The following is a 21,445-nucleotide window of genomic DNA, read 5'->3' as shown; positions in this document are numbered from 1 at the left end:
TTAAACCACTAATGCCACTTACTTGATTATGGTGTTTACTGTTGATATAGATATCCTTTATTTTTATATTCAAAAGAGAGGATATAACAAGTACAATAGGTAATACTTGCATGTTTCTTAAAGCAGTTTACTGATCCAACATCATGATGACTACCCAATGAAGACCATATATGTTTAGAGATGAAAGAAATATCCACTCCTTTAGAACACATTACCTGTCATCATGTCTACCCACAATGACAAAAATTCTTTCTGGGCAAGATGCGAGAGAATGAAGAAATTCTGGGAAGATGAGAAAAGTCTGGCTAGAAACTCGTAAGTTTTACACGGTCCACAATTTGCCAATATCAGAAGCAAAAAAGAAGAAACAAATGATGACCAGATATTTTTCAGAGGGTAGCCAAGAGTACGCACCTTCAGATGTGGCACGTACTCTTAAGGCTTCCACACACAGATGTGATATTCAGTTCAGGACTGTTCCAGACTATATCTAATTGTACTGCGGTAAATAGGAGCCCCTACATTGGCATGATATTCCTAAGAACTCGATGTTATCAATATATCACCTTGGTAAACAGTCATGAATCCATCTTTGGAGGAAGAAATCTTACTTATGGCAGTCACTCATGATGAAGATGAAGGTGAACTACAGTAAGTATTTTACTTACACTAAATTTGCATAGGTTCAGTATGTCATGAATGATTACACATATGTATAATTGCATAGAGAGATTTTATTAATGAAATGTGTGTCAGTGGTTTCAATGTTATTAATTTAGGCTAAAAAGAAGCACTTGGGTCCATGATATAAATATGACAAGAGAGAAACAGGGAATTTTATACATTGATTCCCACACTTGTAAAAGATGAGAACAACAGCATATATACCTGTACTTCAGAATGGGTGCTGTAAGTTTTGGTGAAATTCTGAGAGCATTTGGAAATGATGTCCAGATTGCTACTTCATAGATGTACAAATACTAAGTGTCTAACCGGGCGAGTTGGCCGTGCGGTCAGGGGCACGCGGCTGTGAGCTTGCATCCGGGAGATAGTGGGTTCAAATCCCACTGTCGGCAGCCCTGAAAATGGTTTTCCATGGTTTCCCATTTTCACACCAGGCAAATGCTGGAGCTGTAACCTTAATTAAGGCCACGGCCGCTTCCTTCCAACGGCTAGGCCTTTCCTATCCCATCGTCGCCATAAGACCTATCTGTGTCGATGCGACGTAAAGCAACTAGCAAAAAAAAAACTAAGTGTCTAAATCATGTCTTATAAAAAATTCCCGAGTGTTGCTGTAATGTGAGCAGTCCGCTCGGTAAGCAGTGATAATCGTCCCAAATCTGTATTACCCCAAACCGTACGGAACTGAATATTGTGTTCTGTGTGGGATCCTTTAACCGTTCAGTTCAGTGTTTCAAAAATCTTGCTGATTGGCAGAAGCATTACCAATATATTGGAAATTAACATAACAGCATGGACTACATGAAACAAAATTGTTATCATATAAAATGAACTCACTTTATGTACAGTCAGAAACCTTACACTCCTATCATAGAAATTATAAAATTTATTGTGGAAGTATCCAAAAAACAAGTTTCCTCTAATTCACAGCAACATTTACTTCGAAGTAAACTGCACTCAGTCTTGTTATGATGACACACCGCCAAATCCTTGTTAGTGTTACCATAAGCTGCGTACTCTTAGCCCTTCATGTACTCTTACCCTCATCTACCCATCACTTAGTAGACAAAGCTTCTACTGCTGAAAATTATGTAGATGTAATCATATACCTCGATTTTTTCAGAATGAATGTGAAATTATGTACCTGATGTATCCCACAAAGGGGAGTAGAATTTCCATAAAATACCAAGGAAATATTCTTCTTCCATGAAAATGCTAATGGCCTATCAAGATACTAAAGAGAGAGAAATACATTTTGTAAAGAAAATCTGTTGGAAAAACCTGAGGAGGAATATTATGTTACGAAGTCAGGTCAGATACATCCTGCTACCGTCTGGCCAAGGGTTGGGTGGCTGTTACCAAACCTGACAAACTAAGGGAGAACCAATGGCTATGGGCAGAGAAGTTCACCCTTAGGGGGCTTGTTGAAGCCATTGTGTAGGAAATGAGACATAAATTCAACTGGAATCTGCTGCCTTGTAGACGTGGCAGCAGACTACTAAAGGCTAAGGGAGATAACCCCGACCAGAAAATCTTCTATAACGTTAGGTCTAGCAAGTCAGTTGAAGATTAACTGCAATTGCTTTCAACACTTACACGAGTCCTCAGAGTAGACAACAGCACCCGCAGACCCATGCCAGGTATGATGGCTTACAGCCTGATGATAGGCCAAGCCTAGCAATTGTGCAACAACCCCGGAGAAGACAACACCCTCAAATAGGAACAATCAATGTACTGAGTTTCACTAGGAAATGTGAAGAGTTAGTGGTCATCGTGGAGAGAAAGAAAATATCAATCCTAGGACTGAGTGAAACTAAATGGAAAGGTAAAGGGAAGAAAGAGTTGAGGAAAAACTACAGTATACCCTCTACTGGAATGGCAACAACAGAGAGATGAGAAATGGAGTAGGATTGATATTGTCTAAAGAGTTAGATGGTATAACAGTGATCTACTTTCCCCCTTGTCAATCATGTTGTTAACTGGTTAAAGTAAAGGTGAGTTAAAGAAAAACGTTGAATGTAATTTCATTTATCTTTTCTATTGTTATAGTGTTAATCAGTTGCTATGGTAGCATTGAAATGACTGACACTTGCGCTTCTATTGCAGTATATCATTGAGGTTTAGATTTTTGTTATAGTATTGGTCTAAAAATATATAGATGTTTTCTAATTCATTCATCAATTTCCCTTTACGTACTTTTTTAATAATTGTGAGTTCTTGATCTATAGTAGTGAAATGATATCCTGTTTCTTTCCTATGGGAACTCTTAGCTGAAAACTTGTTGTGTTTGATGGCATTAAAATGTTCCAAGTACCTAGTGTGAAAACTTCGGCCTGTTTGTCCGATGTACGAGATGCCACATTGTGTGCCTGTATATGCCTGAACCTGAATAAATGTTGCTGTTTGAATTGACTGTATTGTGATTGAAGAATAATTTCTGGTTAGCGTTGGTTGTTCTAAAGGCTATGCATGTGTTTAAGGCTGAAGTTGCCCTTAAAAAAAGGGCAAAACATGTCCCTATAGTTTACTTCATAAGTTTTGATTCTTAACCCCTCAGCGTCGCAGCCATTTAAATAGCTTCATACCCCGCGGCCGGATGAGTTTTCAACTACGCGCGACTGAAATACATCGATTCACTTAAAGCGTTACTACAAGTATAAGAGTAGCCCGATTTTCATGAAATTTAGGATACCTTATGACAGAACTATGTACATACAGATAATTACATAATTGTTTCACATTTCCTTAGTAATTTAGTTCCGTGTGATAGAGTTCGAAGCACTCTTTGAGACAGGGACTCAAGTCACACTCCTGGAAGCAGTACACTGACGTCTTCTTTTCGCCGTGTTTTGAACACAGGATACAACGTCTCTGAGGTTTGGATTTCCAACTCTTGGGTGTTAATTTCCTGATAAAATGTCTTTCCTGCAACCTTGGAACTGTATTATCTGATGCGCGCCGGCCTTGAATATTTCGTTCCCCTCCCGAGCGAGCGTATTTTGTAAACAAACCTTTCACCAGCTGAACCCGATCAGGTAATTGCTCAATATTTGTCTCTGTGACCTGTGTGAATATTATTAGAGAATTTAGCAATCAGAATTCATCGTTGAAAACTTCTGTTTGACCTGTATAATTATCTATAGTCTCTTACACGAAATTTCCAAGTACTGTTTCCTCCTCATCGTCACTCTCATCATTTACCACTGCTACATCATCTATTTCATTATCACTGCTGCTTATACTGTCACTACTACTTCCGACTAAACTTTCGTCTGAATTATACAATATTTCAAGCACGTTACTGTCAGTCATACCGCGGCTGAGCGCGGCGCGTCACACGGACTGATGAAGCTGCAGCGAGACCGAAAGCAACAGGACGAAACTGAACGAGGGGGAATAACATTTATGACGAAAGAAACCAACTCGATACATATTTCAGATAAAAGGTCGAGACATTGTCTTTCATGCGAGATATATACCATGAACAACTGGTTCTCGTATCGTATGACAGAAAGCAGCACTAACTGATGCCTACACAGAGCGCTCGTGGAGAGTTACGAAAATATTACAAGCCGAGAAATAAAGACAAATATAATAAATAAACCGCACTCCCAATGTACAAATAGAGCAAAGAACATCACACGAAAAGACAAACTTCTCAGATCATCTTTTCTTTATTTTATTCTGTGGGAAAGAATGAAGCAAACAGACTTTTAAAAAAGCAAGAGATTAGTGCTCAGACTTATTTGACAAATAATTATCCTTGCAAAACAACTACATTATAACTATTTTTCAATTCTTATTTACAATGCTGATAAACCCGAAAACGTCTTCTTGGAAACAAAACAATTTGCATATCAATAACTCCAAAACTCTTCACGCTATAGCCGTAAATGTGAAACCATGTATGGGTCTATACCACGTATAGAGGTCGGCGGCTACGGAAGAAAAGAGGGTCTATACCACGTATAGAGGTCGGCGCTGAGGGGTTAATTAAAATTACTCTTTATGTATTGAATAGGTGGGATTTAATAAACATTAATATTTCATTTCATTTGACGACAGTCAGTCCACTGTATCTCATGTTTTGAAACGTGAGAAGTACAAAACTTTCAAGCTGATTTGTGTTCATGAACTGAATGAAGATGACCCTGGCTGGCAGTTAGAACTGTGTGAATTTGTGTTAAGGGAATGTGAAATTGACAAATCTTGGTACAAAAAAAATTCAATTTTTCAGACGAAGCTGTGTTCCAGGTGAATGGGAATTTAATCGACACAACTGCCATTATTATGCGAGGTAAAATCCTAAAATTATTGAAGAAAAGCATATGGAATGTGGATCAGGAACAGTTTGGGCAATTTAAAAAAATGAAATGGCCTATGGCTTTTAGTGCCGGGAGTGTCCGAGGACAAGTTCGGCTCACCAGATGCAGGTCTTTTGATTTGACGCCTGTAGGTGATTTGCGCGTCATGATGAGGATGAAATGATGATGAAGACGGCACATAAACCCAGCCCTCATGCCAGGGAAATTAAACCATTTATGGTTAAAATTCTCGACCCTGCCAGGAATTGAATCCAGGACCCCTGTCACCAAAGGCCAACACGCTAACCATTTAGCCATGGAGCCAGACAGTTTGGGCAATGATTGGATGGGAAGGATTGCTAGGCATGTGAATTTTAGTAGAGACAGTTGACAGTGAATGGAATAGTGAAATCCTCAATGAAGTTGTGGTGCAAAGTGTTCAGGACCAACATTACATATTCCAGGAAGATGGTGCATCCTCTCTCTATGCTATTGCAGCGGATTTTTGAAGGGCGGAAAAAAGTCCATTCGACACTCCATGTTGTACGATGTCGGCATGTCTGGTGACACATTTGGTGTTTACCCGACAAAATTCATTAAATCTCAGCCATAGACACCCAAGAGAGTTTCAGTTTACTCAGTCTGCCATCTAGTGGGCCTAGAGTAAAACGGAACATCGAAATTGATGAGCAGACAGCCAGATGGCATCAAATTGAAATGTCTGCACACGGTAGCTGAGGCCACACGATTATTATTATTTAGCGAGGGAAATTTTGAATTTCAAATAACCAAATAGGTGGGTGGGAGGGTGAGTGCTGACAGAATGGCCACCTCACTCTCCCGATTTTACACCCTGTGATTGTTGATTGTGGGAGCATTTGAAGGAGAAAGTTTACGCTTGAAAACCACGGGACATCAACATGCTGAAAACAGTTATTGAGGAAGAAATTCGTGCTATGCCATTGTTCATGTATCAGAAAGTAATGAGTGATTCTTCAAAGTGCTGTCAGTTATGCTGTGATGTTAACAGCAAACAGTTTGAGGCAGTTGTGAGACTCTGTATTGATGATGTTTTTGTTATATTGTTGTTTGTTGATAGTGTAAGGCCTTGACTTTACAACTTTACAAGTTGCTTTACATCGCATTGACACAGATAGGTCTTATGGTGACGATGGGACAGCAAAGGGCTAGGAGTAGGAAGGAAGCAGCCATAGCCTTAATTAAGGTACAGCCAGAGCATTTGCCTGGTGTGAAAATGGGAAACCATGGAAAACCGTCTTCAGGGCTGCCGACAGTGGGCTTCGAACCCACTATCTCCCGAATACTGGATACTGGCCACACTGAAACAACTGCAGCTATTGAGCTTGGTCTCTTACCCTCCATGGCCAAGTTCACTAATCTCTTAGGTAATCTATCTAGCTCCATTTGCCTCACATGACCCCACAACCAAAGCCAGTTTATGCATACAGCTTCACCAATCAACTCTATTTCTAACTTAGCCTTTATCTTCTCATTCCTAGTACCCTCCTGGTATTGTTCCCACCTGTTTGTACCAACAATCATTCTCACTACTCTCATGTCTGTTACTACTAACTTATGAGTAAGATATGTTGAGTCAACCAGATTTCACTCCTGTACAGCAAAGTTGGTCTGCAAGCAGACCGGTGTAAAGATAGTTTTGTCCTTAAATCATTAATCACTACTGATTTGCATTTAAGGCAGTCGCCCAGGTGGCATATTCCCTATCTGTTGTTTTCCTAGCCTTTTCTTAAATGATTGCAAAGAAACTGGAAATTTATTGAACATCTCCCTTGGTAAGTTATTCCAGTCTCTAACTCCCCTTCTTATAAACAATTATTTGCCCCAGTTTGACCTCTTGAATTCCAACTTTATCTTCATATTGTGATCTATCCTACTTTTAAAGACACTTATTCGTCTACTAATGACATTCCATGCATCTCTCCACCGACAGCTCGGAACATACCACTTATACAAGAAAATAACAAAGGTATTTTATTGGTCCACCTATTCAATACTATCCACTTTTCTGTGGTTACATACAGCTATAGAGTTTTATATAAATGTAACCACATAAAAGTGGATAGTATTGAATAGGTGGACCATTAAAATACCTTTGTTATTTTCTTGTATAATAACTTTCAATACGGAAAAATCATGAAGATAATAACTTGTAACATACAACTTAGTCGAGGAGCTCGTCTTCTTTCTCCCAAGTCTTCCCAGTCCAAACTTTATGCAACATTTTTGTAACGCTGTTCTGTCCATCAGCCGAACACCAGCCAGCATCGAGCAGAGAGTTGATGAAAACGGATGAGGTTTATGTAACCAGCATATTTGTGACCAAAATGGAATTGTACATGGAGAGCTGATAAGCTTTATGAAACATCTATGTACATAATTGTACAGGTGCATGGAAAACATGTTTGCGACAGTCAGTCAGTGATTGCTCATTAGGAGCTAATACAGATAGGAAACCGGGACAAACAAGGTCCGGAAACTGTAAACAGATAGCTTTGCGGCAATGTTAAAAAAGACACCACTGTCGGGCAATAACAAATTAGTCAGCCCGTGCACAGAGTATAAAGAGGGTAGCTAGCAGCGATAAGGGAGAGTAACTTCAGACAGTCAGATAGAGACAGTTATCAGCGGAGAGTCATGTAAGAGTAATTGACGAGAGTAGCCAGAACGGAGAGGCCAACAGTCAGGCCATCCAGCAGCATAAGGTAACGCTATGTAATAAGGAAGATAAAAGACGTCAGGGTTTAGTCGAGCTTGTACTCCAGTAACTTCAGAAGCAGTAAGTAGAGACACAAGAGATAAGTTACAGTCTTAAGAAGATTAGAGATATTGGCAGTATAGTGACTGATAGAGAGAATTAATTTGAAGAGTAACGTGATTGCCATGCTACCTCAGAGAATCGTCAGAACGTGTACATACTGTATATAAGGAGCCAATATATTTTAATTTGGAGAGGGGAATTCAGTCACTGTTCTCACTTAGTATTCTCCGAGACCACCCACCCTGCTCCCATGCCAATTGACAAGCGACACACCGCTCGGCCGCACGACAACGCTACTCTTTTGTCGGAAATCACCCAGAACAAATAGAGCTACTTTTCTTTAGATTTTTTCCAGTCCTTGAATCAAGTAATTCTGGTGAGGGTCCCATACACTGGAACCATACTCTATTTGGGGTCTTATCAGAGACTTGTATGTCCTCTCCTTTACATCCTTACTACAACCCCTGAATACCCTAATCACTATATGCAGAGATCTGTACCCTTTATTTACAATCCCATTTATGTGATTACCCCACTGAAGATCTTTCCTTATAATAACACCTAGGTACTTACAATGATCCCCAAAAGGAACTTTCACCCCATCAACACAGTAATTAAAACTCAGAGGACTTTTCCTATTTGTGAAACTCACAACCTGACTTTTAACCCCGTTTATCATCATACCATTGCCTACTGTCCATCTCACAACATTATCGTCTGGGAGTTGACTTCTTTCGTAAGGAATACTGTTGATCGCAACTTCGAGATCACTGCATTAGTTTTATTGCACCTTAAATCAATCTCGCTTTCTATATTACCATTCTGGGAGGAAACACATCCTAAATACTTGAAATTATCTACTTTTTCCAGTTATGTATTCCCAGTCTGACATTCATTTCTCTTAGGTTTCTTCTCTACTGACATCACTTTAGTCTTGGAAAGTCTAATTTTCATATCATACTCATTGCATCCAACTTCCAAGATATTAGTTTGCAGGCTACTGAGCAAATAAGTGCATGGTTTGGGTCACGTAGCTGTCAGCTTGCATTCATTAAATAGTTCAAACCCCACTGTTGGCAGCCCTGAAGATGGTTCTCCATGGTTTCCTATTTTTACTCCAGGTAAGTGCTGGAGCTGTACCTTAATTAAGGCCATAGCTGCTTCCTTCCCACTCCTTGCCCTTTCCTATCCCATTGTTGCCATAAGACTTATTTGTGTTAGTGCAACGTAAAGCAAATTGTATTTTTAAAAAGAACTTTTTAGGCTTTCAGTGCTGTCTGCCATTAACACGAAGTCATTGGCGTACACCAAACTGCTTACTACATTTCCACCTAACTTAATCCCTCCCTGCCCCTCTATACCTTTCAGTAGATGACCCATATAAACTATGAATAACAGTGGTGAAAGATTCCTACCTTTCTAAACCCTGCAAATACCTTGAACAATAACTCATTCCACCATCAGTTCTCACTGCAGCCTAGTTGTCAATATAAATGCATTTGACTGCTTTTAATATTCTACCCTTAATCTCATAATTCTCCTGTACAGCTAACATCTTTTCCCTCGGTACTCTGTCAGATGCCTTCTCTAGATATACAAATTATAAACATACTGTCTGTTCCTCTTGTAGCATTTTTTAATTACCTGGCATATACTGAAAATCTATAACTGTTATGTTCTTCAGTCTGCCAAAAATAATCTTGAATAAAATTATAAACTACCTGAAAAGAAAACATAATTATGGTAACAGAATTATACATGAAAAAGACATTGTTATTTCTGTGTACCTTAAAAAGAAATTAAGTTGTTTGTTTTTCAAATGTAATTCTGTTACCATATTATGTTTTCTTTTTCGGGTAGTTTATAAATTTTTAAAAAAATAAATTTTGGCAGACTGAAGAGCATAAAAGTTATAAATTAACTGAATCAAAACTGATATTAGGTGGCTTCAGACATCACAGATTACTGAAAATCTGATCCTGATAGCCCGTCTGTGGTCTGAAACCACACTGATTTTCATCTTACTTACTCTCAACAATTGATTTCACCCTCCCTTCCAAAATGCTAGCGAACACATTGCCTGTTATACTGATCACTGGAATACTTCGGTAGTACTTGAATCTTTCCTGTTCCCTTGCTTGTAGATACGTGTAATGGCTGCTTTCTTCCAATCAGAGGTACCTTACTAATATTCCAGCGTAATATTACTCTATGAAGCCATTTCATCCCTGCCTTCCCACTAAATTTCACCACTTCAGGTCTAATTTTATCAATTCTGGCTGCTTTATGAAAAAGATTTTATTTACCACCTTTTCTACTTCCTCAAGCATAATTTCACTAGCATCATTGTGGTCCTCCACATGAGCTCTGTTGTTCATGATATCAACAGAAAGATTTCCTTTTACATGGAGAAGATTTTCAAAATATTCCTTCTACTGTCCAGAGATTCCCTGAGATCTACTGTGAGTTCTCCTGCTTTACCCTAAACACTATTCATTTTCTTTTTCCCTTCTTTTCTAAGATTCTTTATTACTGTCCAGATAGGTTTTCCTTCTGCTTGGCCTAGCCTTTCTAGATTATTACCAAAATCTTCCCATGACTTCTTCAAGGATTCAACAATTGGATTCTGAACTGTAGAAAGGTGCAAAGTATCAAATTTATGAACAGAAGTTATTACAAAAATCTGTCTGTAGTGCAGTGTTTTATTTATTCCTCAAACGTTTCAAAGTTACAAATGAGAGTTCCTTATCATACATTATTGGCAGTTTGTTGCTAAGTCTCAGCAAATTATTCTAGGTACTGTGTTTTCAGTCACTCTCCACAGATCTGCATATAATGTTCTTTATGCTCATTACTTTTCAGGCAAGGGATAATAGCCATTAAAACCTTATTACATAAGTCTTGGGACTAGTTTCAGCCACTTAATGGCCATCTTCAGCCAAATAAATTTAACAGATTATGTGATAACTAAAATATATGTACTGTATAACAGGCAAAGACAATGTTGCAGGAATAATTATAACATTAAATTACACATAATAACAAAATTTGTGGTTATGATCTTCTTGTCATGATATGATGTCTTAAAGTTCACTTAGGACCTCAGAAAAAGAAGTAAATCTCTAATGTCTGATATAGTAGAACAATCTGGAAGAAGCAGGCAGGCCATGTAACAAAGGAGTGGGCAGGGGACAAGTAGTGACCTGCTGTAGGAAGCAGGCAATTTATTCTTATAATTGCACTTCAGTATGGAACAAAAATGAAATTTATAGCTTATAAATCTGTAACTGAGTTCATTGAGGAACTAGATTCAAAGATAGCAGATTGAATGCTTTTTTTTTTTTTTTAGACTCACCTTAAGGACCCTTTCTATGTTGGTGTAACATTCTTTAATGTTACACTTTCTACATCTGATGAATTGTATGTGATGCTGACAGCTTTTGAAATGTTCAGAATTTTTGTAGAGATTATCTCAAACTGTTCATGGAAATTACTTGGAAAAGTTCAACAACCTTTGCTTCCTCAACTATTTTGCATAGGTCACTGGGTATAAATGCCTTCGTCACAGACTTCCTTCTCTCTATCAAGGCAAACTCAGAGTCACAGGGAATATTTATACGCATACCTTATCATTTGAAGAGCAGTTATTCACAAAATAGGACAGAATAAAAGTCTATACATACACTTATCATACCAGGAAAGAGAAAAAAACCAATTGAATGGCACATTACACCATTCTTAAGAAATCATCACACAACTTAACACTGTTGCCGTCTTGTGGTGGCATTTATAATCACTTGGAATTCTCAGCGGACATAGCATTTTCACACATAATCCTCCTCAGTATCCTGCACCTTTCAAACCACTTATCACATTTTTTATGAATTTTGCACTTTGCACCTTTCTACAGTTAAGTATCAAATTATTTGTTTGGCTCTGTTCTGTTATCTACATACATTTTCCTGTCAGCATCAGTCCTTATTTGGAGCCATTTCTGATACGCCTTCTTTTTATGTCTACATGCTACACTCGCTTCATCATTCCACCAAGATATTAGCTTTTTCCCATCTTTAAACATAGTTCAATGGTTCAGAGCAATACTGTCTTAACTATCATTTTTCACATATAACATTAAAGCAAATTCAAACTTCCCCTGCACGCCAGAAGTCATCATCGAGACTTATGGCTGTCACTACTACCTAGAACACTGCTGTTTTACATGTGATAAACTTCATTTTGGTTCCATATTGTACCAGGAAAAAGAAGTTGGAACAGGAGCATGAGATGGGTCTTAGGGAGTGAGTGGTTCTTAGGATCCGATACAGAGAAAGGTACTTGCAGTGCGAAATAATAGATGGTTCATTTCTCATACCAGCTTTATTCAATTTATCTGACAAGGGAACATCAGCAATGGTCAAGTCGCCGATCGCGATGAAACTTGGAAAACACATTGAGGTACGCCTAAAAACGATGTCGGCATCAATTTTGGGTGCCAACATTCATTAGGGCGTTAACTGCGGGGCCTAAAAGTTGCGACATTTCAAACTCCACGCGATCAGCGATGAATATCTGCTGGCCAATGCTAAGCCTGCACACTGCTTGCTTGGAGACACGCCTCTGCACCTCCTCCCCTCCACGCTCCGATTGGTTCGCCACCGCACGTTTCCCTTTGCTCCGTGCTTGCCGGCTGCTTAGCTGTTCAACGGGACCAGCTCTATACTTTGCTTCTTTTCGTACTATAATTGTTGAAATCCTTTAAATAACGTTCCGTTTCACACATAATGATAATAAATAACCTACACTAATATACCCATATTTTATTCAAATGTCATATTTTCATTTCTGCTAATTCCGGTGAGTTGTCACATTCGTGGGTACAACTCCGAGTTAAGTACCACCGGGCATGGTCAAACGTGGGATGGGGTACTGCGTCCTACCTACACTTAAATTATTATTTACTTCTAAAATGCCTTAAAGCTGTCGGTAGTGTCCTTTAGATTTGACATATGGAATTAATTAAATTAAATCGCCCACCACTAAATAAATCTCCCAAATTTAAACAACGTTAAATACCTTTTTATGTAAAGAAATTACGTGCCTGGGTAGAGGATCTCATTGAATGTAATGAGATTCGGTATCTCGGGATATCAAAACCTGGTTATAGGTCCAGATCATCTTTTTATGTCCCCTCCCCACCCCCACGCCCCACCCATTTTGTGTACGCTATCAGTTGTGTCATAACGAAACGACATCGCGGACTAAAACAACAACGATTATAAACTCCGAGTTTGAAACTACTGGTATTTTCCGTATTGCGTACTCTGGTATAAGGAATAGTCCTATAGGTAGAATGTTTTTATTTGTGCATGTACTGAACGATTTATTCATGTTTTGCAGTAACATTCACAACACATTTCAATTGCAGCAATGGTTGTCGAATATAAATAAATTTAATGCATAGGCAACTTTGATATGAGTATGACATGGAATGTAGTAAAGTTTGATGTAATAAGAAAAGCCTTGAAAAATAAAAAAGATGTGCATTTATATATGCAGTAGATATACAGTAATCACAGGCAGGCCTGTAGTCTTACTGTATCAGTACTTTTGCGTTATAGCTGACGAAGGTCTATGTATTCAACAAGTACCGATATAAAAGTATCACACTACCGTCTTCTGGGTATAGTGGCAGTTACATACGCAAAAAGTTAAATGGCTATTGTACGAACTGGTACAACAATAAACAATTACAAGGCAACACAATAAATGACTCCGTATACATTACATCGGGCAAACTCCCTGCCAGTAACTGATAGTAAACAAAAACAATCCTTGGTCTATTCGAAACATTAAAAAATAGTGAAAAGAAAACCGAAACAAAACACAATTAACGACAGGCACCATACTTTTTTTTGCTAATTGCTTTACGTCGCACAGATAGGTTTTTGTGGCGACGATGGGATAGGAATGGCGTAGGAGTCAGAAGGAAGTGGCCATAGCCTTAATTAAGGTACAACCCCAGCATTTGCCTGGTGTGAAAATGGGAAACCACGGCAAACCATCTTCAGGGCTGCCGACAGTGGGATTCGAACCCACAATCTCCCGGATGCAAGCTCACAGTCGTGCGCCTCTAACCGCACGGCCATCTCGCCAGGTGCAAATGTTTTCATAAACATTTCATAAAACGTAAACTGACTAATACAATGTGGAAATTACAAAGGAGAGATATGAGGAAGAGCTGATAGAGTACCCAAAGTGTAGCACCGGTTCTCTTCGTCAGCTAAGAAAACGGGCTAGCGAGGGGTGAAGGGAAACGTGCGGTGGCGAACCAATTGGAGCGTGAAGGGGAGGAGGTGCAGAGGCGTGTCTCCAAGGACGCAGTGTGCAGGCTTAGCATTGGCCAGCAGGTATTCATCGCTGATCGCGCTGAATTTCAAATATCGCAACTTTTAGGCCCCGTAGTTAACGCCCTAATGAATGATGGCACCCAAAATGAATGCTGACATCGTTTTTACGTGTACCTCAATGTGTTTTCTAAGTTTCATCGCAATCGGCGATTTAACCATTGCCGATGTTTCCTTGTGAGATGCAGAAAATCCTATTATTTCGCCGGTAATACCAAATTAATAGTAATTTCTTTCTCGTAAGAATTGTTATTTGCACTTTCAAAATCTCAGAATATTTTTGTAGTAAACGAAAATGAATCACTTTCATGAAAATGAATGTTTCTTTCAGATTTCCTAGTCTTAAAACAAAAATTATTTTATCATTTGTAAATTCAATACAACACTTAAATTATTCTTTTCTTGAAACCTATAGTCCTTCTAACAAAATTCCTACAGTCTGTTTAAGAATTATCACTGAGCAATTATATAAAATTATTATGGGAAAACTTTTTAAATTTCTGAGTTCTTTGAATATTCACTTGAATATAAAAATAAATAAAAAATATCACTAAAAATTATGAATTTCAGAGTTCTTTGAATGTTCACATGAAAATAAAGTTATCAACTCATGAAGTCGTATTATGAATTAGTGACTGAATTTAACACCTTTGAAATGACTTCAAGATATATCACTGTCTTTATAGGTCAAATACTATTGATTAAATGCACTCATATCACCTGAGATGTTATTCGAGCTGGAACAGATGAGGTGTAGTACAGCATCGATGAATTCCACTGATGTCGTGATGTACCATCTCCCGCGTTGTCCTGTTTCATATCTCATACCCTATCCCGCGTCGTCCCGCATCATATCTCGTTCAGGTTAATATTGTGAAAGCAACACTCGGTCAAGATTTCTCTGTCATGCATTAGATCATAATGACACGAGAAAATTCAATTGACACTTTGACTTTTAAAGAGTGTTGAATTAATATGATTATCTGTTTGAAGTCAGAAACGATAACACTGAGTATTACAGTTTGTATCACAGTTCGTGCCACAGTCGGTCACTTAAATTGAACTCAAAACACAGTTTAGAGTAAAGATATTCAACACCTTGAATTAAAAGCACAGTTCTGGTTTCCAAAGTATAGTCCTTGGTTCGAAATAATGTTTTACAGCACAGTTCATAGCATAGTTTTTCTCTTTACATTATTTACAGTATATAGTACAGTTCATTCTATGTTCAAGAAAATAAAATCACAATCTCTTTAGATTTACATTATTTAGTTGAGAATGATATTAAATATCGTCATATTGTGAAGTGCGAGTTGCAGTTAGTTAACCGCACACGAATATGTTTAAATGTTCTTGAATGTTTGCTACACCAAATATTAAGTAAATAATAACTGTCAGTTTCCTTCAACTATGTTAGTATTGTCTAAACTTACTGAATAATGGCCTTAATATTCAATGAATCATCTTGTTTGACTGTTCATAAATACATCACTTTCGATAATTTAATCACCGAAAATATGTCAAGTTCGAGACATCAAGAATTCTACTAAGTCTCACAGATATGAAATTCCTAAGTCTGAATAACACTTGGTGAAATGCTCACTCAAGTTACATTATCATCTGTAGTGAATTTTACAAGTCTCATGTAGCACTAGTTAAACCTTAAAGTTCACCTTAGCACATGTTAAGAAATGTATAAGTCCGAGTTACTTTCGGCACACGCTGAACATTTTCAAATATCTACACATGATTGAAACTTTCACAAGTCCGGAGAACAGTATTACATACAATAGAGTTTCACATTCATGACCCGTATAATGTCAGTTCGACATACCGCCGTGGTTGAGTTACGATGCATAACTAATCTTGCTTCGTTGACCTCCTCTCTTTTATATATAGTCAAGGCCACTGCAGTTCACTTGCAGAAAACTGTGTTTCTTTCCACGTCGATTTCTCAGTAACCTGTAGGCTGATTAATATGAAATTTTAATATGATGGCATCTAATTAATGAGCTTCATGGTGATGTGCTTTAAATTTTGATATCTCAACTGGTTGCCGAGATATTAAAAATGATTCAGAATATTCCAGGCGAGTCAGTGACATGTGGTGACTACGTCACAGCCGATGACTTGTACTCTTCCCTCTCGCTTGCTCTGAGATTCACATTGTCTCGCTAACCTACATGCTGTGATCAGCTGTTCCAAGCTGTGCTATTTTCAATACTTGATAAAATAATGAGCTATGTCCCAAGAATAAATATGACATTAGGTATTCCTGGTACAGTATTGACATTTACAAACATATAATTACTATTTATTTGTCTTCCTACTCAATATTAATATATTTTACAGTTGAATTAATTGAACAATCATTAAAAAATTATTCAGTAGAACATGTTTCAGTCCATTGAACCATCCTCAGTTAGTTAATTATTTTAAAATGGGCTCCATGTCTATTGCATAAAATGCTAGTGATGATCTTTTGGCTTCCTGTGATAACTTGTGAGAAGAGAGCAACTGCCGTAGGTCTTGTAACTTATGAGACATACGATGAGAATCTTGGGACCACAGCTAAGTCTGCCGTTGCTTCCACTTATGTCTGGCTCCTTTTATCTCTCCTATCTGACATCCGTGGTCAATTCTTTTATCTATCAACTTCAATGACATTATGTTTCCGAAGCCTGGGGCACTTTCTGTTTTCATACTTTTCGTGACAATTTCCTTTCTATAGCTTATGCCCTCCTTCTTGAATAGATCAGATCTCTGTCTTGTTCCCCTTCATTAAATGCTAAGAGAGATTGATAATCCAATTGTTTTGCCCCTTGAAGAAAGCAATTACCACCACTTAAATATACAATGCTAGTGCATACTTCCTATAGTATTGTTGTAGTGTTATTTTCTACAAACTGTTGGTAACATTTTATTTTTTGAATTTCAGGTTCTTTTATGGACCTCCCCTTGGCTGAAGTTCACTGCTGAGTGAAGAACCAGGGTGCTATTTTGTATGTAAGATGGTGGTGATTGTTGTTTAAAGAAGCAAAACTACATGGTTATCAACCACTTGAGCAATTAAACGAAAGAAGGAAAGAAATAACATGAACAGTTAAGTGGTTATTAAATGAAGACATTCCTTCTTTTTTTTATGATTAGATAGTATGAGTAGTAATTTTCATACAACAGTTTACACCTGCGTTTTTTGACTGGATTTTCTGTTTCTTCTTGGTTTTCTTAAATAGTATTCAGCAGTGATATCAACAATCTGTTCTTCAACCTCTCTAGACTTTGATTTCATCTCATATGTGGTCTGGAGCATATTCCTTCCTGGATATTTAGATTGACTGCATATTTGTCAGATTTATCACAGTCTACATCTGTTCCAAACCATCTTCTAAAATTTCAAGTATCTGACTTGCCATCATATTAAAAAAGGAATAAATTTATCAGCATGTATAATAACTTCATTCATATTGCTAGTGTTCCCCCTGCATAGTATCCATTAAAATAATCACATATTTTTAAGAGCTCTTATTGCAGCAGTAATAACATTTCATCAGCATTGTTGCATGTCAGTACATGCTTAGTGATGTTAAAATACATACACTACACAGTTTTTCCATTGTACGGGACATCTTTTTTTAAAAAGTAAGTACCATTTTGATATAGAAAAAATGTTATGCAACTTATTAAACAAATTTCTTTTATATGTAATCCTGTACTTTAACCAGCTTCTCAACATAAGTCCCAAGCATATTACGGCACTTGTCATGCCACAAAACCAGCTTCTGAATTCCATCTTCATAGAAATCTGACACCTGATGTGCCAGCCTCTGGAGCACAGTCGTTTATAGGTCACCGTCATGGGGCTGGCCTTCTAAATGCTTTTTCAAGTGGAGGAAACACACCCTACTTATCCCAAAACACAGTACCCATGAGCTTGCAAACTGAAATTGTTTGCTTGCACTTCACTTTCTTGGGTTATGTTGAGTATCCCCATTCTGTGTATTGCCGTTTTAATTCCAGCATAGTGTAAGCCACACATGTTTCATCGCCGGTGACAATTCGGCTCAGGAACGCATCACCTTCATTATTGTATCGCTCACGCAAAGTCAAAGCACTGCCTACGCGCTTGATTTTGTGTACCCCTGTCAGCATCCTCAGTACCCAGTGTGAGCACAACTTCCAGTAATCTAAGTGTCCTGCTCCTGCCACAATTTCATAACGAATGCTCCTTGAAATTTCAGGCAACTTATAACTTAATGACAAAGTCATAAAATGCAAACTTTGCATCAATTTTCTGCATCAAGTCTTCAGTAATGAGAGACGGTCGCCCACTATGTTTTTTGTCATAACATTAGTACGGCCTTCTTTAAATGCTTTAACCCATTTTCTTACCATATTTTAAAACTGTACTTACTTAAAAACATGCTTCATAGTAAATAATTAAACAGTAATTAAGAAATAACTTACCTTTTGTGCGTTACCACTTACTGTATCCCTATCATCTTCTCAACAGCTGGGTATAAACAATGCATTCCAAACAAAATCTACGTGAAATATTTATGTTACATTGGATACATTCTTCTTGAATGTAAAGAAACCAGTACCATACAATTTAAACAACACCTGATTTAATTTTTCACTGGTTTCGTTATAACGGATGCTATCCACTAAGACAGGAAAAAAGTGTAATGCCTGTCCCCACTAACATCATAGACTATTATTTTATGCTGAATATATGCCAGCCGTATTTGTGGTTGCTCATTGGTATGCAAACATTAGCCAGCAATTTTTTCAACATTATGTTGTTGGGTTCTTTTAAAAAGAGAATTGTAAATATCTTTTCTGACCTGAGATAAAAAATTGCCTTGGATTTTAAAGTCAACATCCTTTCTAGCTCTCCCATTAATTTTTCACACTTCATTGTAAGTAATTTGCTATATTTGTTGAATCTTTTCCATTCCATTCCATTCCAGAGGTGTTTGTATTCTGAATTAACTCGTGGGGAGCCTCTGTTGGGTGTGAATCCACACATGGCATCAGCAATAGCTCATTATCCCACTCTAGAAGCTGAACGAACAGCTCTGGGTGAGAAAGGTATGTGTTCATACTTAATTTTCTAATAAGTACAGCATGTGGCATGTGTCTATTATAAACAAATTTTTAAAAAGATGTTTTTTTTAATTGTTGGGTGAAACTGTTTTTATGTCAAAATGGAAAATTTTTCATACACAGGTGTTGCCTTCAAGGCTGTTAGGCTGTCTGTAGTGCAGACTGTACCAATTTTTCCATGTTGAATTTATCTATGACTGGGCTGAGGGGCTGCCCACTGTTCTGTTGAGCTAAGGATCAATGCAACTCCTCTCTTTCCAGATTGGGGGTTTTCTAATTTCCATGTTCTTGAGGAAAGGCATATACAGCAACTATCCCTCATGTATTAAAACCAGAATAAAGGAACACAAACATCACTGTCCTCTAAACTTACCAGAGAATTTTGCTGTAACTGAATGCACACTTTCTCGTCTGGAGCCTCAAAGTTGGTTGAAACAGAGACATTTTAACAATTTCAGTCATAAGGAGTGGGGGAGCTGCACTTAAACAGAGTTTGTTTCCCACTACTTGGAAACAGGCAATGGATCAGCCTGAGTATCATCTCCAGAACTCCAAATTTTGTTATGAATATTTGTACCTTCACCTATACAAAAAGAGTTCATTCTGTGACTTTCAAACTGTCACAAGGCTCATTACTGTTGAAAACACAACCACAGCCTAACAGTCTGGAAGACAAATTATGGCGGGTTCAGCCATTTTGTACGGAAGGTCTTGGGAGGAGCAATCCAGCTTGGCTCCCAGATGCAAGTGACTTCACCTAGTAGGGTATCCCCACTTGCTTCAGCTGGCAGCCTCTCAAAGATGAGTCACGTGCAGATTGGCTAGCTCATCTGCTGCCACCACTGCCATGGCCCGTTACATCTCTGGAGTCCTCTCGGTGGTGTAGAAAGGGGCTCGAGATGTAAGCAAAGCATTCGATCTCCAGTGTGTTCCAGCGTCTTCCCATCATCTAAAGTAACTGGAATAGATTCTCTATAAAAGACAGGCCAAACATGCTTCAGCATTTCAGTGTGAGCTCAGTCAGAGAGCAAGGAGTGCAGTTCTGCCAGCGATGGTGACTATTCAGTTCAATGAGCGACAACGCTGTGGAGTGAATGCTTTCGAGCATAGAGTGCTGTGTGTGAACTGAAAATGTGAGCGAACAGTGAAACTGAGTGATGAGGAATAATAGTGCAAAGAGCAACGAGGCAACGTGAATTGAAGACTGCCATTTGAAATGGACTGTGTACGACAGACAGAGTCATGAGATTTTGCAATCATACATACAGACTGTGATTGTGTGGCCACGATATTGTACAGTGCATTTATATGTAACTGTGTAGTGTAATTGTAAGTGTTAGACTGAAATACTAGTGTGACTGAACAGTGAGAACAGAGAGAGAGAGAGAGTGCTAACTAATGTACTTGTGTGCATGTGTGCAAGCAATTATTAGAGTTAGTTAATAAATCTTAGAATAAAGACTACCAGTCATGTATTTATTTACTTGCTATCTGCCTACATGTTAAAACTGATGTCAGAATTGGGATTGGCTGGTAGAATGTTTTGTAGTTTACATTCATCTCAGTGAATAGGAAAATGAATGCTGAACAGTTCCAGGCTTTTCTCAGTAAGATTACAAGTGAATTAGAGAAAGTTCTTAGATCTACTCAAGACCATCTTAAAAGTAAGACCACGAATGAATTAAAATCAGAACCAATTGAACTAAAATGAAGTCAGGTTGTAATCAAGTGTGAATTGAATTCGGAATTAAATTAACTTAATCCTTAGAACTCACATGGCGGACCATACCCGGCAAGAAAATTATCCCGCACAGATCGTATGTTGGGCAATGCTCAACACGGTATACTGTAACTCCTTTGTCAGGTTACGCATGAATGAACCACAGATACAGTAAGCTACTGCCATCTTTTGACAACAATTTGAAGCCCTGTATTGCTATAATCTCTTTGAATTCAAGCTTTGAGGAGGATTCTTTGAAGACCATGCAAGTTTGTAAACAGACGTTGCTTAACAACATGACATTGTTCGAGGAGCATGAGAAGTAATTAGTGAGACATTTAGACGAAAGTGGTGTTGATTAGAGTGATTGTGGGAGCAATCTTTAATTAAGTGGTGATGAAGTTATTGCAGAATTAGATTGTGTTAG

The 21,445-nt window shown here is 38.1% G+C and overlaps 1 protein-coding gene across 1 annotated transcript in view; it reads left to right on the top strand.

The window, feature by feature from the left end:
• LOC136858244 (TBC1 domain family member 19) overlaps positions 1-21,445 on the top strand; it is a 278,312-nt gene that overhangs the window by 69,842 nt on the left and 187,025 nt on the right. Inside the window, exon 6 of the mRNA XM_067137644.2 lies at positions 19,163-19,283. Coding sequence (XP_066993745.1) covers positions 19,163-19,283 — 121 coding nt within the window. The remainder of the gene's footprint in view (positions 1-19,162; positions 19,284-21,445) is intronic.

This window comes from Anabrus simplex, chromosome 1 (assembly GCF_040414725.1).
Source record: "Anabrus simplex isolate iqAnaSimp1 chromosome 1, ASM4041472v1, whole genome shotgun sequence".
Lineage (NCBI taxonomy): Eukaryota > Metazoa > Arthropoda > Insecta > Orthoptera > Tettigoniidae > Anabrus > Anabrus simplex.
Note: the sequence above shows the minus strand (reverse complement) of the source record. Positions and strands in the feature narration are given on the sequence as shown.